Below are 26,406 nucleotides of genomic sequence, written 5' to 3' on the forward strand. Positions count from 1 at the left end.
TGGACCATACTTTAATTCTTTCAATCCATACTCATTCACTAAATTGTCAATATTCCAACCAAATCCATTGGCCTTTTTAGTCTATTCCCAACAATCACTAAGCACTGAAATTGATTGGTTGTTAACACTTCCTTTTAGTCTAACCCAGTATGTTAAATACAATTGCTCATACCTTAAGTCATTTGGGGCTTCCTTAAATTCTACTTATAAGGCGCTTGTAGGAGTTGTTCTAAAAGCACCTAGGGCAATCCTCAAAGCCTTAAACTGCATTCTTTCAATTTTCTTGAGGGATGTCTTACATGCTAAGATACAACCATGATCAATTGTTGATCTCATCAATGCTTTATATATGTAAATCAGTGACTGATTTTCTGCTCCCCAACTATGCCCTGTAACCATTCTCAAAAGATTAGTTACCTTTTTACACTTTGTTTAGATGTAATCAATGTGATATTTGCATGTGAGTTTGGCATCCAACGATATTCCCAAGTACTTACATTTTCAGGTGTTAAGTAGACGAATTGCCCAGGGGTAGAAGGTATTCCTCAGCCCGTTTGTCCGGCTCCCAGTAGACACAACTTGTACTGAAACTATCAACAGAGCTGACTATATATAAAACATATACGGGGATATTCTATGATCGCCGAGGACTTTTTATCCAGACCTGGCATTCTTTTGCGTGTTTTGAGGTCTTGTGTCTCTGCGCACTGGGCTCCAGATGTGCAGCCCTCTGAGCGGCGGTCGAAGGCGGGTCTCCATCAAACATGGCAGCCCTCTGATTGGCTGGGGGGCGGTAGAGGGTTGGTCTACACGAAACATGGCTTCCCTGTCTACTGGAGAGCCTCAAGAAATGGAAGGTAAATACATGTTTATCATCTGATTTCTCCCCGTGTTGTGTTTGCGTCATGAGTCACCGCTCGACAGGCACCCCGTCTCTTTAATGATGTGTGATCGTTGTGGATGTGTGCGTTGTATGGGGGTAAAAAGCATCCCCTGGACGTGAGGCTGATAGAAACAACAAGACTGCCTGGTGTTGTTCTTCATTGGGCTACCTCACAATACCTGAGAGCGAACGTTACACCGGCTTTCCAATGTGTGTCAGTTGCTCATACGTATATTATTTAAGGACTATCATCCTATTTCCTGACATTAACTTACTTAGTGTCTTATTTTAATTTTAAATGGCAGTATGGCCATCGAAGCTTAGCTTGCGAGCTAGCCTATCATGGGTATCTCCCATGATTTGCTTACATTCGCTATCAGTGTACTCTTTTGATCATTTAGATTCGCGATGTAAGACGTAGGGCAACCATAGATTAAGGTTGCTCTTCCGTTAAACATGTTATGTCAAGGATATTTAAATATAATATGAATCTTTTAAGTTTTGTGTGACGTGTGTATGGAGTGTGTTGGCAACTTAAGGCCTCCGGCGAGCATATTGGTGACTATAATCGCTTGGGTCCATTGCGTCGTAATCGTTGTAGCCACTGCAGATGCCAATGGTTTGAAGCACAGCTCTGAACATCTTCCCGGTTAAAACTCTAGTGGATCGGCGTGGCGAGTCTGAAGAGTCAGGAGATGAAGAAACTCGGAGGAAGAGTATCAATGGCGAGCAGGACACCACTCAGCCATCTACCTCAAGTAACTATTTTTGTTTAAACAACACCATATGTCTAAATGATCATTACAAAAGCCATTTAAATAGATATTTAAAGTGCGAGTAAGACCTACATGTTATTATGTTTTATTTTTCATTTAAAGAGGAGTCCCCAGTTGATATGGAGACGATAACCCTGGACCCTGATGAAGAAGTAAGACATTTTTGGTATTTGTTTGTTTACTTGATTGTTATATAATTGTTATAAGATGTTTCTGCGTCATTGTTCGTTTGTAAATTAGGATCCACGAATAATGGTTGCTTATTGTCTTTTTTAAGGATGTTGATCTCGTTCACTGTCGCATTGGGAAGATCGAAGGATTGGAGGTGTTACAGAAGGCCAAAGTAAGTGGTTTAATCGGGTCTGTTACAATTGAAGGTTTTGTTGAATGTCGTAGTCATGCTTATGCGATCATATTATCGATTACATTTTTTTTGTGTTCCTATCCAGACCCTCTCCCTACGCCAGAATCTCATCAAAAAAATAGAAAATCTAGATGGCCTAAGATCACTGCAGGAATTGGACGTCTACGACAATCAGATACGCAAGCTGGAGAACCTCCAGAATCTCACAGAACTAGAGTGAGTCCGACAGTACTGCCTTACTGCCTGGATCCTCTACATAATCCTCCATAGCCTATTCACTTTGGCTGTATAGTGGACAAATGTCTGGATCTGTGCGCTATTTGGACCAATGGCTGTCTTGCTTTTCCCTTTTATATTAGGCAGCTTGACGTTTCCTTTAACGTTTTGAGGAAGATTGAGGGGCTGGAGCGGCTGACCAGAATAAAGAAGCTGTTCCTGCTTCACAACAAAATAAGCACCATCGCCAACCTGAACCACCTAACCAGTCTGGAGATGCTGGAGCTGGGCTCCAACCGGATCCGGGTAAGATAGTCATCCCCTGGGAAGGTTGAGCTCAATGATGAATTGTCCTCGGTCATTGAATGACAAAATATGTATGTTTTGAAAGGACTCTGTGAACATGTTAAATTGTGCATAATAAATAAATGATAGCAAATGCCTGTCGACCAATAGCAACACTGATAGCAAATAATAGAAAAACTGTCTACCAATTAATTTATTAATCGTTCCTGCAAGACACCTTACCTTAACTGCTCCTGGTGAGCTGGCTTTTCCTTCCATGGTTCACTCCGCGCTGCGGTCAGTGAGTGAATATATGTATAAATGGGCGAATTGTAAACGGCCTTGGGGGGGGGGGGGTCACAGGTTAGAGAAGCGCTATGTAAATACAGTCCATTCATCATATCCATATAAAGATAACATTTAGAGACCATACACTGATTTCTAAGTGTCTGTTGTAATGTTGTTGCCTGCGCAGATGATCGAAAACTTGGACAGCCTGGCCTCTCTGCAGAGCCTGTTCCTGGGAACCAATAAGATCACACAGCTACAGCACCTGGAGGGCTTACATAATCTCACAGTTCTCAGCATTCAGGTACCCCTTTGATTTTCAACACATTCTTTCTGTAGGTTTGAGCAATGGTGTAATGCACAGTATATTTAAACATTCACAGACATTTGTATAGATTGTGTTTCATTGTTTATGCCCCCAGAGTAATCGCATCACTAAGATGGAGGGCCTGCAAGGCCTCTGCAACTTGAGGGAGCTTTACCTGAGCCACAACGGCATCGAACTCATAGAGGGGCTGGAGAACAATGTGAGTCATACGAACGCCAGTGGCACGGGCCCGTAGTCCTACCCAGTCCAACCATCGGCAGTACATACCTTGGACCGTCGTGGATGTTGCCGCATACCTTATCCTTTTCTTTTTGCTTTCTGTCTTTTGTCTCTTCCACAGAAAAAGTTAACGACTTTGGACATCGCGGCCAATCGAGTGAAGAAAATAGAAAATATCAGCCACCTGACGGAACTACAAGAATTCTGGGTACGACCACCCAGTGGGAAAGGGATGAAATCTGAGTGGAATTAAAACTGAAATTCCATGCGTCATTTGGTGTTTAAGTCATTGCATGTGTCATGGGAACTTGATCGAGGAGCGGCCAGAAGAGGGAATTTATCCTCATGAAAAAGGGGCTGGCTTTCTTGTAGCTCTTCCACTATAGCGCCTGATCATAAATAATGATGTATTAATAAACATATTAATAAGCATACACAAGCTTGTTGGGGGGGGTCCGTTGAATAAAGCTGATGCCCCTGTCCCCCCCCGTAACCCCATCCTCTCTCCCTCAGATGAACGACAACCAGATAGAGAACTGGTCCGACCTGGACGAGTTGAAAAACGCCAAGACCCTGGAGACAGTGTATCTGGAGAGGAACCCGCTGCAGAAGGACCCCCAGTACCGACGGAAGATCATGCTGGCACTGCCCAGCGTGCGGCAGATCGACGCCACCTTCATCCGCTTCTGAGCCGCGGCCTCGCGGATCCCCCCGCCATGAGCACTCCCCCCCCCCCCCCCCCCCGCCCCGTCTCTTTTTCCGAAATACCAGACCTCACGCTCCAAAACCTGCCTCATAGACGTCAAACCACATGCACGCAAACATGCACACAACACACGCATGCAACAGACGCACACACACACACACATACCTACACACGCACAACAGACACACACACACACACACACACACACACACACACGCACACAACCACACATGCTCCTTCCCCCTTACAAATAAAAATGTATACACTTTGAAGTTAGAGTTCTGCCGTGTTCACCCACTCCAAAAAAATAAAAACGTGTATGCAGCCATGCATAACTGTATCTATGCTGTTGTCGAACAAGAAGTGTGCTGATTTGATTGGCTGGATCTGAAATTTGTGAAGAGGCAAAGAGGGGATGCCTCTCATATTTCCTAATTTGTCTCCAGCTATTATATTTTTGCTTGCATGATACACTATTGGAGTCTTCCTCTTTCACCACCCCCCCCCCCCCCCCCACACACACACACACACACACACACACACACATTATTTTACCACTTTATGTTTGAAGTTTCACTGCAATCTAATCAGAGACAAAATGGGGCATTTCAAATGATTTTGGGAAAGGAGGAGACTTCTACCTCACCAAGTACCAGGTACTTCCCACAATAGGTACACCAGTTCATGAAGCATCTGAGAATAGATGACCTTGGGGTGTTGCGCATTGACACAAATAAATACTATTTGTTTTAGAATCCTATTATTTAGACTAAAACGTCACAGTCCTGTAAATATCACAACTGTAAGCTCAATGGGTAATTTGTATTACCCTTGTGGGTAGTCACGATCTGTTGCATAATTTGACAGATGAAAATAAAGTCATAGACCGTGCATGTGGTTATTATGGTAGGCTACTTGTCAAGTCTTGACAGCCTATTAGAAGTAAATGTGTATTCAAATAAAGATCATATCGCTCCCTGTGATTGTTGCTAGCTGTATATCTTTTTCTAAATTCAACATGAGGAGATTGCTTGTCTCAACAAGTGTATGGTTGCAGTATAAACTTTACATGAGATGCACTAGTACAAGTACAGTCCCTTTTTTGGATAATTTATTATTGTTAAACTTAACCAACTTTTTCAGATTGTTTACAGATTCATATCGGTCTTTCTTAATTGACTATCGAACTATATAGAGTAGTCCTATGCTACCGACTTGCTGTACTATTGTGTAGCGTTGGCCAACAGAGGGCCGATTTAGGGCCTGAAGTGACTCATTGATTTGTTGATAGAATCTAGAAAAATCAAATACATTTAGTTTATTCATCAAGGTATGTATCAGTGAACAGTTGTAAAACCAGAGTATTCCGTTTTAAAGTAGTATATCATCACAAAGTGCATGTTGATGATGTTTAATATAACATAACTTATAGCTTAATAATAATATCAACTAATAATAGTTGAATGATGTAAAATATACATTATTATTGCAAAGCTCCAAATGCATTTTTCAAAAGCATTCGTTCCTTCAAAAAATACATCTCCCACAATGCAAAACAAAACCTTCGGTGACGACGGGGCATTGCGCCAGGGAAAGGACGGCGGAACGCACGCGCAACATTTGTGTTGTTGTTTGTGGCGGTAAGATGGCGGCGCTCGGAGATTCATCAGCTCCGGGGGTGAATGGGTTAATACAACAATTCACAGCAATCACAGGTAAATAAAATATTTTTATTTGTGTTTGGGCCACACGGTAACCATTTACTATCCCCCCGAGCAGCTAATCCGCCTAAGCACCTGAAATGTACTGCGCAGGAAACAAAATGGGCATGGATGTGTTGTACTGCCCCCTGTCAATGCTCTGCATTGGAAAGAGAAAAGCCAGTCACGGCTGACAAGTACGTGGGTCTCTGGCTCATAAACTTAAAAGTCAAACGGCGTGGGGAAGGTGTTTTCCTTTCACGTGTGCCAAAATATAGCTTTCAAACACACTCTACACGTGCAGTCTTATCACAGCGAGGTGACGTTCGCCAAACTTGCTCGATCATCTTTCGGATTGCATGTTTGAATATCTGGAATGGACGTCGGGTGTGCAACATTTTCCCTGACGAGCAGAGAGAGAGCAGTGCTAGCTCTCTAGGCTCCGCCTAATGTTCCTGGTAGCAGGCTGGAAATGAAAGCCCCTCACTTTTTGGTGGCATGATCGCAGTACGAGCGCTCAACCGTTCAATGATATGAGAAAAGTTACCAAACTTCGCTGTAACGCAGTATATTTTTTATTTATGTTAATACACCATCGGTTTGAATGGATGATGAAAATGAAAGGGGTTCCTTGGAGATGATACTTGCAATGTGAAGTGAGCATGCGCAGTTCAGTACTTTCAACACATGAACTAAACCGTCGGTACAGGTCGGGTCATGTGCACGGGTGGCTTGTATCTTCCACATATAATATCTCCCACAATACGACCATATAATATACAAAATATCATGCATCATGTTAATAACGCTTTTAGCCATTGGATGATAAAAATGCACTATTGTGTCCAACATGGTAGTGGGGTTCAACATGTTAATTCTGCTGTAGTGTCCTCCTCGTTCCACATGTTGATCATATCATTGGGTCTTTATTATATCTTCTTATGGTTCTTTTCTAGGAGCTACAGAGAGTATAGGAAAACATATGCTGGAAGCATGCAACAACAACCTAGAGATGGCCGTCACCATGTTCCTGGATGGAGGTGGCATCGCCGAGGAGCCCAGCACCAGTTCTGGATCTGCGGCGGCTTCGAGCAGCAGAGCTCCACCTGAAGAGTAAACAGATCTTTTATTCATATCCGGAACACCTACCCTCACTGTGTATATTCTGCACTTTAAATATTACTTATTTTGTTAAAACGTGTTATGGTCTAACACGTCGCTACTTGGTGGATGTTTGCAGTACAGGCTGATGTCGCCTTATGTTTTACAGTGAAGTACGTGCGCCGATTCCCCAAAAGCAAGACATATTGGTGGAGCCGGAGCCACTGTTCGGAGGTGCGGTTCTCATTATCTGTGTTTGGCGCCTCCCACTTCTTAGGGATCGACTCTGTCGCATTGTTCTGTTATTTTGTTCTTATTGCTGACACGTGATTGTCATTTGACGACCTTGACTGTTACCCCTGACCCGCATATCCAATCCAGTGCCAAAACGTAGACGTCCTGCACGCTCCATCTTCGATGGCTTTCGGGACTTTCAAACGGAAACAAGTGAGTTTCCTCATTGTCTTTTGTTTTTTAGTATTTTCTTAAAGGGAAAGTTCAAAGATTGTCATTGTTCACCTCGTTTTCATGTCTGTCAACGTTTAGCGTATACATCCTCTAAAATCATCCTCTAAAATCGAGAAATAAAGTTGGAAACCGGTGAACTGCCCCTTTTCAGACAGACTAGTCAAGAGTATTTAACTTGAGCTCTTAAGCTCAAGTTAGCACTTAAGTTAAGGTATTTAAGTAGGGAAATGACTCAAACCTTAGTCATAGTGGTCGTCTTCTAGCACCTCACCTGGGCGGGATGGTCTGTTACTCCAGTCCGACAGGAACAGGAGCTGAGGAACGGCAGCACGGTGGACAAGAAGCTGAGCACCCTGGCAGACCTTTTCCGCCCCCCCATCGAGCTCATGCATAAAGGAAGCTTTGAAACGGTAAGGTTTTGGCGTGGCCGGACTATTTCTTTATTCGTATTGAATTGCATCAAACGTTTTGTTGGGTTGTATTGGTAACAGACCAGATAAAGCTGGTTCATAGAAGAAGCCATCAAGTCATTTGATATATACGATAAATTCAAAGATGGATTTACTTTAGAAAAAACATACATGTATTCGTTAAGAAACGGCAGTAGCTAGATTTCCATATTAGTAAACTAAATTGCAGGTTATCGTTTTAGTTATGGTCTTAATAGTGGATTATTATAATTATTTAGTAATTTGTGACAGTTCTGCTCAACAGCACTTCCTAGTAGGGCTGCTTGATTATGAAAAGAATCATAATCACAATTATTTTGCTCAAGATTGAAATCACGATCATCGCATCCATCTTTCTGAGAACTTTGAAATTGTGTCTTAAGAAAATACACAAAACAGTAAAAAAGAAAATGATCAAATTAATGTACAGACATGTATCCAGCTGTTCTTTCTATAAAACATTTAATAGAAAAATAGATTATATTAGTTTTGTGATCGTTTGACGCGAAAATCGAGATCGAAATTTGATTAATCGCCCAGCCCTATTTACTAGTTACTGGAGAAAAGAGGATGTGCCTTTAATTTGTGAAAGGTTTATAGGATTATTAAAGCAGTGTAGCATGTGGTTAATTTTTTTTCATGGAATTTACAGAAAATGGACTATCCTGATGAATATCTTTATGAAATGAATTGTTTTTGTCTATAACGCACATCCTTAGCTCTGTGTGTGACGGTGACGATAGATTGGAATTTCAATTAATTAAAAAGTTTTGGTTGGTGAAAACTCCCCTACAACATCACTGAAGCATAAACCGTATCCTGGTAAAGCCCCCCCTCCCCCCCCCCCCCCCCCCCCACTTACAAATAAGTTTTAAAGCATTTCAACTTTTGGTCCATTTATAAAACATTCAAAATAAGAAACATGTAACAAAGAGTTTTGAATCTCCTAACTGCGCACATGCAAAGCAATAGCGATCGTTTTCCTGTAATTTGACCTACATAAAGTAACAGTATATGAAAGCTGACCCTCCTTTGATTCCAACAGTCCAAACCATATCACTCTGTGACAAAAACTGGCAAATAACCAATCAAGAACAAACCTCACATTTCAAGTCACAGTGTTTAATACAATCAATTGCTAAGAGAAAAAAAGATTGATTAACTTGAAATTAGAACAGATTACTTCATCACCATCTGGTGGCCATATAGTGTGATTGCAAATGTTTGGCTTGGTGTCATTCAGTTATATCTGCCCTGACCTTACAATAGAGGGGTCAAGTTTTTAAATTGTACAGTCTATTCTCAAGATATCTACCTGCTTGTGTCTCATAAAGGTTGTATTGTCAATTCTACATTGGATTTATTGATTTGTTGAGAGCCCTGCTGGTGGGTGCGCTGAAATCTCGCTTGAAATACACATCAAGTGTCCGTAATGTGACGTTGGTGTTTCAGGCGAAAGACTGCGGGCAGCTGGAGAACAAGTGGCTGATGATCAACATCCAGAACGTGCAGGACTTCGCCTGCCAGTGTCTGAACCGGGACGTGTGGAGCAACGAGGCCGTGCGGACCATCATCAGAGAGCACTTCATCTTCTGGCAGGTCCGTCTCATGTCCAGTCGTCACGCCACCTCGCGATGAACCACTTTCTCCCCATCTGAGGAACCCACACACCTCCACATGTGCCGTAATGCTTCGCTTCCCAGACTGATTTGTTTTTGTTGTGGTATTCACAGTGTTCATCCTCTCTATCACAGGTGTATCATGACAGTGAAGAGGGCCAGAGGTACATCCAGTTCTACAAGCTAAACAAGTTTCCCTATATTTCGATCCTCGACCCTCGGACAGGTGAGTCTTGACAAGGGGCCGGGGGGGGAGGGGGGGGCCTTCAGGCCGTACGGATGCTTTAGATGTGCTGTGATACAGACCATGAACGGACCGTTATATGCTATTTTAACACCAAAACCCGTCGCCCCCCATCAGGTCAGAAGATGGTGGAGTGGAACGAGTTGGACGTGGCGTCGTTCCTGGAGCAGGTCACGGGCTTCCTGGCCGAGCACGGCCAGCTCGACGGGCCGTCGTGCAACGCTCCGCCCGCCAAACGAGCGCGCTCCGTGAGACTCTCCCTTAAAGTCCTTCTCTTAATCAGGCTCCTCCCACGTGTCTGTTTTTCAAATGCGCTCATGGCGGACTTAAGTTGACCGAGTCTCTTCCTTCCTCCCCCCCCGCACCCCTTGTTGTGGTTTTGTGCCTCAGGAGAGTCTGATCGACGCCAGTGAGGACAGCCAGCTGGAGGCGGCCATCCGGGCGTCCCTGCAGGAGACCCACTACGAGTCCTCCGTCCTGGACGTCCCCCACTCCCCCCAGTCGGAGGCGGAGGAGGACTCGGAGGCGGAGCCCTTCTCCGACAGCGAGGGCCTCATCTCCATCGACGGCTCCGACAACGACGTGCCCGAGCCCCCCGTGCAGCAGATGCCCGCGTCGTCGTCGTCGTCATCGTCGACGACCTCGTCGAGCCGACGGCCCGCCGCCGCCGCCGCCGCCCCTCCCACCTCCTCCTCTTCCTCCTCTTCCTCCTCATCCGCCGCCTCCACCCCGCAACCGCTCGGTTCCAACAGCGCCCCCGCCTGCCACAGGAAGTCCCTGCACAAAGAGCACAGCCACAGGAAGGAGGAGAGCAAAAAGAACCACCTGGAGCGGCCAGCGGAGGCGGCGCTGGCGGCCCGCACTAACTCTGAGCCGGCGCCGCCGGGGGAGAACCACTGTTCCACGGCGGCCCAGAGCACCACGCCGTCAGGCGCCGCCAGGCCCTCGGAGTCGGACGGACCCGACGCCGATGACGGTATGAGGAGACACACCGCCGGCTGTCTGTGTGTGTATGTGTCCATGTTGGTGTGGATGAGTGAAGTGGCGTGCAACGCCGTTGCCTGAAGTCTGACCGTTGCCGTGTGACCGTTTGTTCCTGCAGGTCCGAAGGCCAGGTTGATGCTTCGCTACCCGGATGGTCAGAGAGAGCAGATTGCACTGTCTTCCAAAGCCAAATTGATGGTGAGAGTGCAACTTATTTAGCGTTCACCGTCTAATACAAAAATAAAAGATGGATTCATTTTGTGAAGGGCATAATGGAAAGCAATGTTTGTATTTTCCGATGACTGAAAATGCTCAAACAAGGACTCTTTACTAAAACATCTGCGTGGCGGAGAAAGTTCCCCTGCCTTACACGCAAATAGTATGCATGAATAATTATATGGGTTGTAATAATTATACGACCAACCCTTCAGGTCTACTGTACCACAGGTAAGCATCCATCTTCCCGTCACCCAATGGAAAATATTTGAGGACAGCATTGCTGCTTTTACTTTTTATTGGGACTGTAGACCATAATAGCAAGTATTTTGGGTGGCTGGCTGGTAACCGGAAGGTTGCTCGTTTGATATCCGGCTCCTCCTAGCCGAGTGTCGAGGTGTCCCTGAGCAAGGCATCTAACCCTTACTTCTCCCGACGAGTGAATATTAGGCAAAATTGAAAAGCGCTTTGAGTGGCCTCTGGATAGAAAAGCGCTATGTAAATGTAGACCATGCAGTCGATTTGAGGACAACATTGCTGCTTTTTACTTTTTTATTGGAACTGTATGTGGCCGATGCAGCCCTTTTTTATGATATTGTGTGTTATTGAGGTTCTGATTCTCTCTCCTCAGGCCCTGGTCAGACACGTCCAGTCTAAAGGTTATCCCAATGAACGCTTTGAGCTCGTCACCAACTTCCCCAGAAGGAAACTCGCACACTTGGACTACGACATGACCCTGCAGGACGCTGGGCTTTGTCCACAGGAAACTGTGTTTGTGCAGGAGAGGAACTAGCTTACTTAATTGACCACCCACCCCCCACTCCACCCTTCAACACATGCACCCATCCTCTGGTAGATCCTCTACTCATTACAGATGATTGGCCAGGGATCATGTCATTGGCCTTATCCCTTTTTAACACTTTTTTTTTTTTTTTTTTTTTTTTGGAAATTAGGCCCTCTATTATCGGGACATGTTTGAGTGGAAGGACTGATTACCTTTTTTCTCTCCCCCATTACTTTTCCACTGGCTTGAATACCGATGTACTCTCTACTGGCAGCCTAAACCTTTTTGTAGTGTGAAACATATGGCCAGTCAGGTGTTGACACCAGCAATCTCCAAAATGTGGTTCTACAGACCCCTTGTTATTTTTCGTCATGCGTATTTCATCTCGACCAACCCTGTATTTTTGTTTTTTCATCGCCCCGACTCGTTCCAACTGTTATCCAGATGGAACACATTTGATAACGTTCATATAAAGTTCCATGCATCTAACAAGAGAGGGGATATTTGATGAGACACTGCACAGCCACTGGATTTCACCAGTGTCTGTAGTGTCATCTCTTACTTTCCGGCTGTTTGTAACAGTTTTTCTGTACCTGGGAGGGTGATGGAAAGAAAGGCTTTTGTAAGCATCTGTTTGTACCAAATGTTACCGTTGTAGTTATTAAGGCGAGGGGGACATGGAAACAATGGTTCTGTGAATTGGAAAGGACTTTAAACGTGTCTCACTATCCCCAGCGAAGAACTGAAGATCTCGGAAGATCGGTAGATCTGCACATTTGTACTCGAGTTTCTATTGGTTCATTTTAGACTAGAAGAGGAGATTTGAGAGTTTCTGCCTTTTGATACAAAAGTGAATGAATGAGGAGCTGTTCATATCATTGATCAGTCCTGCTTTGTACAGGCGTGGTGTAGAGATGATATTTAGTTGTAGTAATTGTTCATTCAGTTTTTTTTTTTTTTTTTTTATATATGTTCTGCCAGGCAAATGTGCTGATGCTGAAATATAATCATCGAAACCAAAATAAATATGTTTGGTCTTCTCTTAAATTTCCAAACCTCCCAACAAGCAAAAATTCCAAATACACAAAAGGGATGGGGGAGCAAAGCTTACATTAGGAATGTGTTCTTTTGAGTTTTGACTGCTAGCCAAATACCCTTCAATAAACACTGAGTCAGAGTTCTGGTTCAGAGCTACAGAGGGATAATTGTAGGCCACTTCTATAACTAGACGGTAGATGATACGATTTTAGCATCATGGGATTATAATCAAACTTTTCAAACCCAGAGAAGTTTGGGACATGTAACTTAAAGGACAGAACGAAAACACATGTGTGATATCAAGCACCATTTGGGTGAACAAGTTGAGTGTTTGGCCTTTCCAGAAAGCTTTTGCAGTCTGTAGTGGCTAAAACTCCCTTGTGAATTCGTAAATAGCTCTAAACATATTCAGTCGATTGACCGCACTAACACGGCCTATTTAGTAATCAGCTTTTCCAATGAGGCGTATCGGTTAACGGGTCAGAGATGAAAGCATATCTGCAGCTGATCAAACAATGGTCTCGAGGGGGGATGGGGGGGCTCAACCACCCCCTCTTCTAAGCAAACTACAGCTCTGTCAAAATGTTAACCCTAACCCCACACCCTCCTACCCCACATTTCTTGGCTTTTACCGTTCAGAGTAGTACCACAGCAATGTGCGGGGGAGAGCCTATATAATAATAATAAGTTGCATTTATTCCAAATACTCAAAGTGTGTGTGTGTGTGTGTGTGTTTTGAGCACCCACCTGGGTGATGCATAACGTAAGGTATGTGCGATAGCATACTGACTGTCCATTGGAGAGGTGAGTTTGGATGCAATCCGATGAGAGACCAGGTGATGATACTGTTTGTGTGGGCACAATATACATTATATTATATTTGGAGTATGAAAGAGGGCCGTAGCCCACGAGTATCAATGGGCCTATTATCTAACAAGGGAGACGACTCCAACCCTTGTTCAGGCAGACCTCAGTTGGTTCTCGGAAGGACTGGTCAATGAAAGTTAAAGTTTGACCAATGTGCCGCCTGGCAGCACTTTGCGACTGCAGAGTTAATTTGTGTTGGATGGGATAGGTTTGCGATATTTAAAAGCACGCAAATAAATTTTTTTGGTGAATTAGCTGTATTACTGTTTGCAATCGCAGGACACTTAAATGTTGACTGAGAAACTGCTTAGAATTTTAACACAAAGGACAAACAGCAGGCTTTGGATGTTTAAACCACCCCCCCCCCCCCCCCCCACACACACACACACAGTTTTAGACTTTGTACACCCTCACTCTGTAATCACACAATCAGATAAATGTGACTAACTCTTACAACATGGAAAAACGCAATCGTCTCCAAATCATCCAATCAACCCATTGCATCATCCAATCAAATTATTGCAAAATCGCTATGATTTTGCAATAATTGGTTGATCTGAGGTTGCAGAAGCAAGCTGACGCCACCACCGCATCAACACAAACGGTCAAGTGATAGAAATGAACCATACCCTGTCAACTTCCAGAAGAACCCTGGTGTTTCTGTGGTAGCCTAAATCCCTTGACCCCATCTTTCCATGGTGTTTCAGTGTGCAGAGCCTTTAATATTGAGTTAAAGGTTCAGCTTGGTGATTTATTTACACCATGCAATCTCCTGGCTGAAAATATGCTCTGAATATTAGGGAGAAATGTTGAGTGATGTACATAAAATATTTTTGTTTTGGAAATATTAATCCTAATGATAAGAATAAATATACAAATGATCTCATTCTTGTAACAATGATAGTAATCAACTGAACTGGCATTTGTATACATTCTCTTGCACCCAGAGACTTCTCCCTTCCTCAATCTGATTTTGCATTACTTGGTGGATGCTTAAATACTGACCTCTTTGATTTCTCGATTCCTTTAGGTGTCTTTCCATTACAATTAGGGCATTTAGCAGACGCTTTTAGCCAAAGCGAATTGCATCCGTTATTACACACATTGACAGACCGACGGAAGGGACAACCATGCAAGGCGACAGCCAGTTCGTCAGGAGCAGTTAGGGTTAAGTTTCTTGCTCAGGGAGGCATCAGCACTCAGCTAGGAGGCGCTGGGGATCGAACTTGCAACCTTTCGGTTACAAGACAACTGCTCTTGCTCCTGAGTTAAGCGGACCGCTTTCAGTGAGGCGTCAAACCTGTTTTCTAAAAGAGAACGTATTTCAACATCAGCAACTATGCTTCCATGCTCTGCAGGATCCGAGGAAAAGCCACGTTTAGGTGGGGGTTGGCAGACACCTTGGTGGCGTGTCTTCATCTTTGCAACAGTCTGCTAGGATGCAAGACAGCTCAAGAAATCTATATGCTAAAGAAGTGTTTCCCGGATGTCCTTTTATATAATGTTGTAAAAAGATTAAGGATAAACAAATCCGATATGATAGGCTACATTTTTATGCAAAGTCATGAAAAAAAGAAAAACCATTGTAGCCTAGATTAATATGATGAAAATGATTTTCTAGAAATCGGGTCGTTTACTCGGATGGGATTTCAGTTCCATTATGTAGAAATTTTGGAAATGTTCAATCTTTCTCAACATGCGAACGCCCCCTCCCCCGCAGTGAAATTGAGCATTGGTCAAACATTGACACCCAAAACAAACGATCCCTCTATCGGACCGCTCAGCCCACTCAGAAGGCTGCTATAAAATCACCAACGCTTCATTTCTTCACAGCAGTCTGCAAGTGAATTGGAGACCCTCAGTCCGCCATGAAGCATCTCCTCCTGTCGGTGCTGTTTTGCTGTCTGGGTAAGGATCACAAAAACTCTCTCTATGTATCCCAACAATTCTATATATATTTCAAAAAATATATGCATATATACAAACTGGGAATTTAGATGGAACATATTTTTCCTTATTTTCTTATTTTAATTGCAGAAGCACTTTGTTTTAACAATTTATAAAACAAAAAAATAAATATTTTGACAATTTTGACTTTATCAACAGCAACTGCCTTCAGCGTGCCTGTAGAAGTGGTGAGGTGGTGCGTGACCTCACCTTTCGAGAAGCGGAAATGTGATGCCCTGAAGCTTAGGCAACCGGTGTTCACATGCGTATTAAGAGCAGACGCCACTGAGTGCATTTTGGCAATCAAGGTGAGAAACCCGTGAGTACTGATATAAACTACAGCGTGATGCCTCCCTCGGTTGGGTTATAAGTGGTTTGGGTCTCTCTCAGGCCGGTGAAGCAGATGCCATCACATTGGACGGAGGGGAGATCTACACAGCAGGACAGCACCCCTATGATCTGCAGCCCATTATTTCTGAGAAATATGGCTCAGGCAAGTTACTTCAGTCATTAAGACAAAATCAAACCAGCCTCATGCTACTATCATAAGTTGATATTGACTATGTAACCATCTGCATGGAAACAGGGTCCTCCTGCTACTACGCTGTGGCTGTCGTGAAGAAAGACACTGGATTCTCCTTCAAACAGCTGAGAGGGAAGAAATCGTGCCACACCGGTATTGGGAAGACCGCGGGCTGGAACATTCCCATCGGAACTCTTCTGACGACGGGTCAACTCGTTTGGAGCGGGCAGGAGGACTTGCCTGTGGAAGAGGGTGAGGCTCTAGGACATGTGATCTGAGCATGGCAGTTTATTTTTCTACTGTATTTTGCCCGTGTTAATGTTTTGTCTGGTGACGGTACGGCTGAATTGTGTCTGACATCCATGGCCGGTCTTGCGGTTTGTAGCGGTGAGCACCTTCTTCTCGAAGAGCTGCGTTCCCGGAGCAGGGGGTCTGGTTGGCGGTAAACTGTGCACATTGTGCCCGAGTGACTGCAGCAAGTCGGCCACTAACCCCTACTTTGGATACGCAGGAGCATTCAAGTGAGTCTCTTTTTTTCCTTGGCAAAATTTAAGTAATTAATTAAAAGTTAGTAACTGATATTAAATATATCATTCTGCCACCATTTTTCGTAAAAACTAATTGCAATGTCGTACCATATTCTTTTTTTTTTTTTTAACTGCAAACTTTTTGTTAGTCATAATGCAGATGCATGTTTTGTATTGACTGACTTTGAATGACTTTTGTCTCATGAAGGTGTCTGAAAGACGATGCCGGAGACGTTGCCTTTATCAACCACCTCACAGTTCCAGGTCAGTGAGTGCAAAATCAGTTCCCTTTAGTTTCATTAATCAATTTGTTTATTCATCTACTTTCTCAGGGAGGTTTTTGGAATCACCACAGTGTCAATATCACACAGTGCACACCCGCCATCGTCCCTCAAACTCTGTTGCCCTTTAACCTTTGACCCTTCCAGAGTTGACCCAACTCAAAGGCGGGACTTTCGAAACAGTCTGCACATTTATAACCAGCTTTTGGGTTTAATTCTCTGGGTTTTATCAAGGGAAAAAAAATATTTTACCTCGTACGTCATTTCATTAGATTAAATACAACTTTATTAATCCTCGGTAGGTGAAAATTGTTGCCATAGCAGTCAATTTACTAACTGGAGCCAACTGTCACTTTCTCTCTTTCACAGCGTCAGAGAAAGCCAACTACGAGCTGCTGTGCCTGGATGGTACGAGAGCTCCCATCGACAGCTACAAGACCTGTAACCTGGCCAGGGTTCCCGCCCACGCTGTGGTTAGCCGCGATGACCCCGAACTAGCCGGGCGTATCTTCACCGCCCTCACCACCGTCAGGGTAATACGCATGCACACACAACCATTCAAACACGTACACAACAATGCACAATCACACATGCGCACACACACACACGCGTGCACACACGCGCGCGCACATGTGCACAAACGCACACGGACAGACAGACACGGACACACAGACACACATAAGCACGCACCCACGCACTGTATGGAGTCAGAGACTAAATGGAGACAGAGACCGACAACATCATCAGATAATGTGTTACATTGTAACATTTCTGATTTAATTAAATGCTTACCATTGTAACACCAACTAGCTAACTTTGGCATTAAAATGATCTAACATTTACTTGTTCACTCTGCAGGGCTTTAACCTCTTCTCCTCTGCTGGGTTTGGTGCTGCGAACTTGATGTTCAAAGACACAACACAGAGTCTTGTCAGGCTGCCCGACGGCAGCAACTCCTTCCTCTACCTGGGCGCTAAATACATGGCGTCCATCCAATCTCTGAAGAAAGGTAGGCCTGGACACACAAGCACCCAAGACCCCTAATGACCACTGCCATTGACTGCAATGGTGGAAAAAATAATCCATTACAAATTCCACCACGTCACTCAAATACGAACATTGCAAGGTATATAACCAATACCTTACCTCGACTCCATAGAATCGGATCAAACAATAACGCCTGCGATCAAATGGTGCGCTGTGGGTCACGCTGAGAAGAAAAAGTGTGACTCATGGAGTTCATTCAGCGTCTCCGATGGAGTCAAATACGTTGCATGTCAGATTAGCCTAACAGTGGAGGGCTGCTTTCAGAGGATTATGGTGAGCTATCTTATTTCATCTTTTTTTTGGTCATCCGTTTTGTGGAGATGTATTACATAGACAAGGTCATCTGATTTGATGTGATTATAAGATGATCTGATTGGAGTTTTATGTCGGTATCAACAGGCCTTTTATGAAATCAGATGATCGGTTCTTAGTGACTCATCATTGGACTTCGGTAAAATAATGTTATTGACAGATGTGCTGAATTAAAGGTTTTGGGGTATCTCTGTTCTTGTCCAGCGTCAAGAGGCTGATGCCATGTCTGTAGATGGAGGACAGGTGTACACCGCTGGGAAGTGTGGACTGATCCCAGCCATGGTCGAGCAATACAATCAATGCAAGTGTGGAGATGAAATACCATGCAGATATGCATCTGATTGATGAATACTTGCAATGTTCTTTTCCTAAATATTTGGGAAGTGCATTCATTGAAAAATTCTAATAACTGCCTCTGTATTGTTTTTAACAGCACTTTGCAGTTCTGCCGGAACTCGTAAGTGTGTCAGTCTTTGCTTTAATACAATTATATTTCAGTTATAATAGACATCCCTCCTAGGAAGTCATATAACTAGCTATGCAAAAGTTAAATTTCAGTTCTGTTTGTGTGTGTTTATTTTTCTTCTTTCTTCCCCTTTCTTTCATTTTCTTTCCAACCTTGATTTGCGTTCGCAGCTCAGGCCACATACTTCGCCGTTGCCGTGGTGAAGAAGGGCTCCGGGGTGACCTGGGACAACCTGAGGGGTAAGAGGTCCTGCCACACGGGCTTGGGCAGAACCGCCGGCTGGAACATCCCGATGGGCCTGGTCCACTCCATCACCGGAAGCTGTGACTTCGGTAAGCTACGGTTGCGAGTGCGAATTCCCCAACGCTTCATGTTGTCCGGTCTCCTGGTGCATTATGTTCTGTTTAGTCTGGCTGAACGGAAGTGGACAGCGTCTATTGCCTAGCGTCGGATTTCACCGCGACTCCTCCCCTTCCGGTTGCTGGCATTTCCCCCCGCACTATTTTGAACGGACACCGCTGCTGCTTCCCGGGCTTAGCCCCGCCCTAGACGATTGTGATTGGTTTAAAGAAATAAAAACAGGCCCCCCCCAGTTTCCCCACGGATAGACGGCTCGAGGTAGCGTGGTTCCAGACCATTCTACTTGCTGTACTTTGGTCTGGCTTTGCGAGACTATGTTCTGTTTAACAACCCCCCCCCCCCCCCCCCCCCCTTCTCTCCTACCTTCCCAGGTGGTTTCTTCCCCAGTGGCTGTGCCCCGGGGTCTGAACCCTCATCCACATTCTGTCGACAGTGTGCCGGCAGCGGATCTGGAGTGGAAGATGGTTCCAAGTGCAGCGCCAGCTCTGTAGAGAAGTACTACGGCTACGCTGGAGCGTTCAGGTAGGGGACGCAGGTTTTATTTAAAGGTCCCATGGCATGAAAATTTCCCTTTATGAGATTTTAATATGAGTTCCCCTAGCCTGCCTATGGTCCCCCAGTAGCTAGAAAGGGAGTTAGGTGTTGTAGCTCTCGTCACAACACACAGACACAGGTTGGCCGCGAAAACTATTGCAAATAAACATAAAACAAAATGGCACATGAGCAAATGATCCATTATTTACATAAGCACGTAAAATTGAGACAAAGAAATATGACACTAATTGGTACTTTAAAATGACATGCACAAAACAGGAAATAAAGTGTATTAAGTGGTGAAATAAAAAACCTTGCAGGCCCCTTGTTGTGAAAAGAGGTTTGTTAAAGGTTATTTTACTGTCCTTGTATCTTGGCCGTCTGCTTTAGCTTCAGAGGCAAACTTATTACAATATCGCTGCACTTAACAAGCCACATTCATACAGGCTTGGTCATGCTTTTGCATTAATTAAACCAACAATAATGACTTAGTGAAACTAGGAACAAAACATTAGTTCCGTGCTCTTGCAGCACATTAACACATTCTAATTACACATCACAAATGGGTTCAGTTACATTATATTAACATTTTAACCTTTTAACCCAACATGAATTTTTATCTATTTGTGGGGGTGGGGTATGGGATTTTGCGAAACGCCAGCAGATTTTGAAAATACACAACTCAAATGGTCCTACCCCTTCTCCTTCAACGCTGATTCTGACTCCACCCATTCCAAGTACATGGACGCGCAGTCATGCACGAGCGAACACAGATACGCGTGAGCGAGCCATTAGCTAGTTAGCTAGCTCCAGTAGCTACCGCAGGATAACAACAGAAGCTTGCTCTGGGTCAGGAGCTTTGAGTAAGGGGTCGTGCGGGGAGCGGGGGAGGGGGAGTGCAGTACAACCGTTTGATTGACGTACTTACTGTCCAATGCCACTCGGTGGGTCTGGAAATCATTGGCTGGAGTTTTTCGAGCCCTGCCTGTTCCACAGATGATTGACTTGTTTAATTTTCATGTCAGTACTTCTCAGTGGCTCAAGTGGGTTATGATAAGGATTTCAAGTAGGGATGGGCGTGAGGAATCGATTACTCGAGTACTCCTCGTTACAAATGAACTCGGTTGGTGGACAGGCAAACTCGAGTTTGCATACACACAGACAAACAAAGTTTTCTGAAGCAAATGTATCAATTTTCTGTCGGCGCCACTAACGCATGACGTGGGCACAAAGAAAATTAAATGCATCCATTTCCATGGCGCGTTCCGTGCCGTGTGCAGGCACGCCAGAATTCAAAAAGTTAAGAGATGGCGGTTAAAGCAAACCGCAGCGAAGAATTGAAATACTTTAAAGAAATAGGAGATCATAAGGTGAAATGTAAAATATGCCAAGCGAAATCGAGCTACCAGAAAGTATTATGCGGCAATATGCTCCTGAAACACAACGGTGAGTTCGGGAAAGCAGACCCGCAGCAACGGTGAAAGTGAAAGTGTGCCGGCTATTTTCACCGCCGCAAGACGCAGCTGTAATCCCGGGCGTGTAGAGAAGATCACAACGCTGAGTATTTCCATAGTCCATTTGCTGCCGTTTTATTTGCAGCATTAAGCATTTATTTGCAATGGTTAGGCTACTTGTTTCGTTTTTTTTAAACTGTTACAGGCCTTGGTTCGACGTGATTTAAATTGTGAGACGCATATTTATTTTTGTAAGGAAAATGTGTTTTGAACGTTTGCAAAAATAAATAATGAATACTCTGATAACTCTGACTGTTTTGATGGAGAATAAGCATTACATGTTTGGTTGGTAATATTGCCGTTCATCATCAGGCCTATTCCTGCTGCAGATGCGTTGCATTCTAAAAATAGATTTGATTTAACGAGTACTCGATTGATCCTCGAGGAATTTCTTCGATCACTCGAGTTTGGAATTTACTACTCGTGCCCATCCCTAATTTCAAGTAATTTTGCAAAAATGGCCAAAAAAGAGAATTCCATACCCAACCTTTAAGTGTGCATAATGAAAGAAAACCTATCTATAAAATGTCACACAGGGTCGGCTTAGCCCAGGAGGTAGAGCAGTTGTCTTGTAACCGAAAGGTTGCTAGTTCGATCCCCAGCTCCTCCTAGCGAGTGTTGATGCGTCCCTCAGCAAGACACTTGACCCTAACTGCTCCTGACGAGCTGGCTGTCGCCTTGCATGGTTAACTCTGCCGTCGGTGTGTCAATGTGTGTATTAACTGATGTAAGTCGCTTTCGATAAAAGCGTCTGCTAAATGCCCCGATTGTCATTTGCAGGTTTTAAGTGAGGTATTCTGCTCCACCTATGAAAATTATAGCTCAGATTTCGAATTTGGCCCCATATGCCCCTTTCTCTGCCTTGCCCAGACCAATTTGAGAATTGGGAGAATCAGTCTACTTCAGATTGATGTGGAAGTGAAAGAACCAGAGACGTCGAAGAACCCGTCGCAGTCGGTTGAGATTCATCATATCGTCTGGAGTCGCACACAGCTTTTGGCCGTGAGAATATATATGATATGATATAGATATCTATGTATAATATGATATTATTTAGATATAGAGCTTCAGGAATCCCACCGGAGCACCCGGAGTGCTCTAGAATATTTACAGAACACAGCCAAAGTATGTGTGCGCCTCACCATTGCGATACATCCACTGTAAACAGCGCATGGTACCGTTTTTGGTCATCCGCTGCTCAGGGCAAAACCCCCACCCACCTCCTTGACCCTCCTCTCTCCTCCTCATTTGCAATAAAGCTACAGACACGAAACTGCACCTTTGGGGATAGCTCAATGTGTGACTGGCTTGTAGTGGCTGTAATTCTAGACCACGGCTCATTTCGGGAACGTCTTCAAATACTGTGCTAGGGGCCAACTGATACCTATATTAAAGCATCCATAAAGTAGAATGCCATGGGACCTTTAAATGGATCAAACATAATGTGTCATGAATTGCACATCTAGGGTCATGAAGATATTTATTAATCACATATTGTGTGTGTTTCTGTTGTGTGTTGCTTGCTTTTTCCACAATTTTTATAGATGTCTTGTTGACGGTGCCGGGGATGTTGCCTTTATTAAACACACTATTGTGGCAGATAACAGCGATGGTGAGTGACTACCCTCCTTTAAAGTCAGTTTTTTGTTAATGTAGAATAGTAAGACAAACTGCTTAATATTTTCTCTCTCTTTTAAAGGACAAGGTCCAGCCTGGGCTACAGCATTGAAATCTTCAGACTATCAACTAATTTGCCCTGGGGGTGTTGGTAGGGCAGAGATAAGCGACTTTGCCTCGTGCAACCTGGCCGCAGTTCCTTCCCATGCTGTTGTGACGCGCCAAGACATTCGCGACGATGTGGTGAAGATGCTCCTCGACCAACAGGTTGGCACCGCATAGATCGCATTTGATTGATTGGAAATTAGTTAGCACCTTGTGTCGACAGATATTTAATAAAAATATTTAGTAGCAAACCATATATAATGTTTTAAAAATGTGCTTTTTTTTTCAGCGCAAGTTCGGTATAGATGGTAGCGATCCTTTATTCAGGATTTACGAATCAAAAGATGGAAATAACCTCCTCTTTAAAGACTCCACTAAGTGTCTCAAGGAGATACCAAGTCAAACTACAGCCGATGCTTTCCTGGGAACTGGCTACGTGAACGCCGTCATGTCCCTCCGGCAGTGCCCTGAGACTGCTTCTGGTATGTTAAGGTCATTCAAAGAAACCAGAGCTAGTGAGCAGAGCTGAGCGGAGCTGAGCGGAGCTGAGCGGAGCACTGCCGCTCCAGTGAAATCGCTCCTCGCTCGCTCCAATTTAAAAGACAGAGAAATAAACTATTACGAATTGTCTCCTTAAACAGAAAACTTAAATACTAAAGAACTAAGAGCAACGGAAATATATTTCACTCATAGAACATTTATTTTAAAAGATAGACAAGTGCAACAACGACCAAGCTTGGCAACGTCAATAGGGCGTGCCTCAGACTCGTGTTGTGAACGGAACGTAGCGGCCGCTCAGCCCTCTAAATTCAACAAAATTCAATCCCTTCCACTCCTCGCTCGCCCGCGCTCCAATCTGCTCACTATCTCTGAAAGAAATGTCTATCTATATTAAAGGTGACATATTAAACCACAAGGTGAGAATAGCCGTTACAAGCCGTTTTGAAAATCTGCCTCCTGCCCTTTCATCACCCGTGGGCGTGACCACCTAGATGTATGACGGATATATGAGCAACGTTTGCTTACAGTCCACTGTGTAGGCTGGTAGACTCATCTATCCAACACACATCTAGGTGGACACGCCCACTTGTGATGCCAGAAGAGGGAGTTTTTAAAAACGGCTTGTAATGACTAATCACCTTCACACCTGGTGGTATAATATGTCTACTTTAAGAGTTATATCTATATCTATAAATGCCTACACAAAAGATAGTAACAAATTCATCAAATTACACACTACCCTTAATGTAACATTTGTTTTACCCCTTTACACTAGATCTGGAGAAAACCTGCACCTCCTTTTCCTGCAGTACTGCAGAATGACAAGAGATTATGGTCGCCAGCACGCATTGGATGCTTTTCTAGAAAGACACAAACAAACACAAATCTCTCCCCAGACCCAAATGGGGAAATATCTAAATGAATGTATGTTGAATAATAGGATATGTAGCTGCTCCATTTTAAACAAGCGATAAACAATAAGATACATTTTTACAATAACATCACCGTTTTTACTGTATCTTTACCTGTAATGGCTTATGCATAGCCTTCATTTATACGGCCAGATAATACTACTATGCTTCACCTTCTCAAATAAAGCCACTTGTTTCATGCTCATATTGATATTCTTTTTTTGTTTACACCGCCCTCTTGGGTGGAGACTCTCATTGTGGACATATAGTATGTAATCCTGCAGACCAATTAAGGTTTATATTTATGAGTGGAGATGCATTAATCTGCCTTATTAAAACATAAAATGAGCCTATGAGCATAATTCATCATATGTACATATTTTGTTTATATTGTACCTGCCAAAGTATTCTGTGCGATATGTTGCAACACAGTACACTTTAGTCTCAATTAAGGGTTATTTAGGTTGATTATCGATTTCACTTGAACTCTCCTCCGAAGTCCTGTCAATAGAGCGGCGAAGTCACGCCCTTTCCGGTAGAGCCCATTCAAAGAAAACTAAAAAATTTTGCGAAGACGTTTGCTAGGTTTTGTGTGAGGCCGCTTTGTGAACTACAGCTCTTCGCTGCTCTCGACGCGAATGATATACGTCACCACCCGCACTTGTAACTCCGGTACAGACATGTGCCGTTTTCAATATCCATACTATCCGTACTTACTAGCCTAAGTTTGAGTACGTAGGGCATTCCGATTCAGATCGGGCGAAAATATGTGTACTGAAAGGACCCGGATTGTGTACTCAAAACGGTTAAATCGCGAAGTGTGTGGCGATGTACACTTTTCGTACTCAACGGCAGCCATCTTAGCTACGTAGCGGAAGAGGGCTGAGCCAGGCTGAGCCAAAGTCTGCGCATTTTCCACATAGCCTGCATTAATAGAGTCATTTTGTAGTTTTTATAGTTTTCATAGATTTTTATAGCTTCTAGGCGTAACGAGTTTAACGTTCAAAGCGGGATGTTTATTGCGGGGGAGGAGCCGCGGCGGCAGTCGTGATCGTAATTTCCGGTTAGTGCACCACAGAGTATTCGATTTGGAAGAACACTGACATCTGAAAATTAGCGCACTTAGTGAGTGCAGATAGTGTACTTCGTTTAAGTGTTCTCATGGAAGTATGGATATCGGAACACGGCATCGGCGATCTCTCTGCTCCACTTCACCCGCTTTTTTCCAAGGGGAGGATAAGCATCAAAAGAGGTGAAAACCATTATAATTTGGGGCATGTGGAGAGTTTCAGTTATGCCGATGGGGAGATTGTCGGTCTTATCCACGCCAGCAGGGAGCGTAACGTCACATACGAGACTTGTAGTCATTCTTATTGGGCTCTTGGTAGAGCCCATGGGACCTATGTGATCGAAAAATATGAATGGTATCGATGGAAAGAAAGTAATTATTTGCTGGTCCCAGTCTTTATATGCACATAATAGCATTCTTTCCATTGAAACCCATTCATATTTTTGGATCTCATAGGTCCCATGGGCTCTACCGGAAGGGGCGTGACTGCGCCACTGTATCGTGCGTTGGTCTAGAGCAGCGGTTCCCAAACTTTTTTTCCTGCGCAGCCCCTTCTACATCCCCACTTCAAGAAGAAGGAAAAGAAAACCCAACAAAGCTTTGTTTTATCGCCATATAAATACTCATGTTTAATAAAATATAGCGCAAATATCCAGAACACGCATGACAATAACAACATCAACAAATTAAATGAAACTGAACATTTCAAGTGTGACAATAAAATTTGCCTACACACGATCCACAACATAATTAAGTAACAAAGAGCATAGGCTCAAACATAAAATAAATTAAAAGAGGATCCATCTGGAACTTTTCGAGTGCAGCGCAAAAGTCGCTCAGCCTGCAGCGAGGGAGAGAGAGGGAGGGGTGTGGGAGACGCGGAGGAGGATGTGTGAGTATTCCCAGTAGGCCTATATGTGTAGCAATAATCAGCTGCATCCCATTAGGCATACCAGGCAATTGCCTGGGGCCCCGCAATTGCTTGGGGCCCCGGGCCACTACTAGGGGGCCCCCTAGAGCCAAAAAAATAAAAAAATAAATAAAAAATCGCTTCATACCCCCCCCCCCCCCCCCCCGACAATCGCTCCATACCCCCCCCCCCCCCCCCCACCCGTCAACAATCCTCTGCCTAGGGCCCCCACACTCCCTAGAATCGC

General features: G+C 44.0%; 3 protein-coding genes across 3 annotated transcripts; all 3 read left to right on the forward strand.

The window, feature by feature from the left end:
- Positions 1-735: 735 nt before the first annotated feature.
- On the forward strand, positions 736-5,046 carry ppp1r7 (protein phosphatase 1, regulatory (inhibitor) subunit 7). The gene is made up of 10 exons (XM_030363069.1): positions 736-857; positions 1,546-1,641; positions 1,762-1,811; positions 1,937-2,002; positions 2,109-2,239; positions 2,383-2,545; positions 3,000-3,116; positions 3,235-3,339; positions 3,481-3,567; positions 3,873-5,046. Exons 1-10 carry the CDS (start codon positions 818-820, stop codon positions 4,047-4,049), a joined length of 1,032 nt encoding a protein of 343 aa, XP_030218929.1. The 5' UTR covers positions 736-817; the 3' UTR covers positions 4,050-5,046.
- Positions 5,047-5,636: 590 nt separating this feature from the next.
- ubxn7 (UBX domain protein 7) lies at positions 5,637-13,786 on the forward strand. The gene is made up of 11 exons (XM_030363042.1): positions 5,637-5,780; positions 6,722-6,878; positions 7,036-7,100; positions 7,248-7,313; positions 7,632-7,744; positions 9,236-9,382; positions 9,538-9,628; positions 9,764-9,894; positions 10,037-10,622; positions 10,749-10,828; positions 11,478-13,786. Exons 1-11 carry the CDS (start codon positions 5,711-5,713, stop codon positions 11,637-11,639), a joined length of 1,668 nt encoding a protein of 555 aa, XP_030218902.1. The 5' UTR covers positions 5,637-5,710; the 3' UTR covers positions 11,640-13,786.
- Positions 13,787-15,285: 1,499 nt separating this feature from the next.
- LOC115548408 (serotransferrin-like) lies at positions 15,286-24,385 on the forward strand. The gene is made up of 17 exons (XM_030363034.1): positions 15,286-15,443; positions 15,642-15,790; positions 15,873-15,975; positions 16,069-16,257; positions 16,391-16,526; positions 16,741-16,796; positions 17,183-17,346; positions 17,672-17,822; positions 17,973-18,133; positions 18,377-18,473; positions 18,606-18,629; positions 18,809-18,970; positions 19,370-19,520; positions 22,591-22,658; positions 22,746-22,930; positions 23,058-23,250; positions 24,045-24,385. The coding sequence occupies exons 1-17, from the start codon at positions 15,404-15,406 to the stop codon at positions 24,089-24,091; spliced, it is 2,076 nt and encodes a 691-aa protein (XP_030218894.1). The 5' UTR covers positions 15,286-15,403; the 3' UTR covers positions 24,092-24,385.
- The last annotated feature ends 2,021 nt before the right edge of the window (positions 24,386-26,406 follow it).

This window comes from Gadus morhua, chromosome 8 (assembly GCF_902167405.1).
Source record: "Gadus morhua chromosome 8, gadMor3.0, whole genome shotgun sequence".
Lineage (NCBI taxonomy): Eukaryota > Metazoa > Chordata > Actinopteri > Gadiformes > Gadidae > Gadus > Gadus morhua.

Coding starts and splice junctions, on each gene's coding strand:
- ppp1r7 (XM_030363069.1), top strand. CDS start 818: ATGGCTTCCCTGTCTACTGGAGAGCCTCAAGAAATGGAAG. Junction 1,642..1,761: donor CACTCAGCCATCTACCTCAA/GTAACTATTTTT, acceptor TTTCATTTAAAG/AGGAGTCCCCAGTTGATATG. Junction 2,003..2,108: donor AGGTGTTACAGAAGGCCAAA/GTAAGTGGTTTA, acceptor GTTCCTATCCAG/ACCCTCTCCCTACGCCAGAA.
- ubxn7 (XM_030363042.1), top strand. CDS start 5,711: ATGGCGGCGCTCGGAGATTCATCAGCTCCGGGGGTGAATGGGTTAATA. Junction 7,314..7,631: donor GGACTTTCAAACGGAAACAA/GTGAGTTTCCTC, acceptor CTGTTACTCCAG/TCCGACAGGAACAGGAGCTG. Junction 9,895..10,036: donor CCGCCAAACGAGCGCGCTCC/GTGAGACTCTCC, acceptor TTTGTGCCTCAG/GAGAGTCTGATCGACGCCAG.
- LOC115548408 (XM_030363034.1), top strand. CDS start 15,404: ATGAAGCATCTCCTCCTGTCGGTGCTGTTTTGCTGTCTGG. Junction 16,258..16,390: donor GGACTTGCCTGTGGAAGAGG/GTGAGGCTCTAG, acceptor TGCGGTTTGTAG/CGGTGAGCACCTTCTTCTCG. Junction 22,931..23,057: donor AGATGCTCCTCGACCAACAG/GTTGGCACCGCA, acceptor TTTTTTTTTCAG/CGCAAGTTCGGTATAGATGG.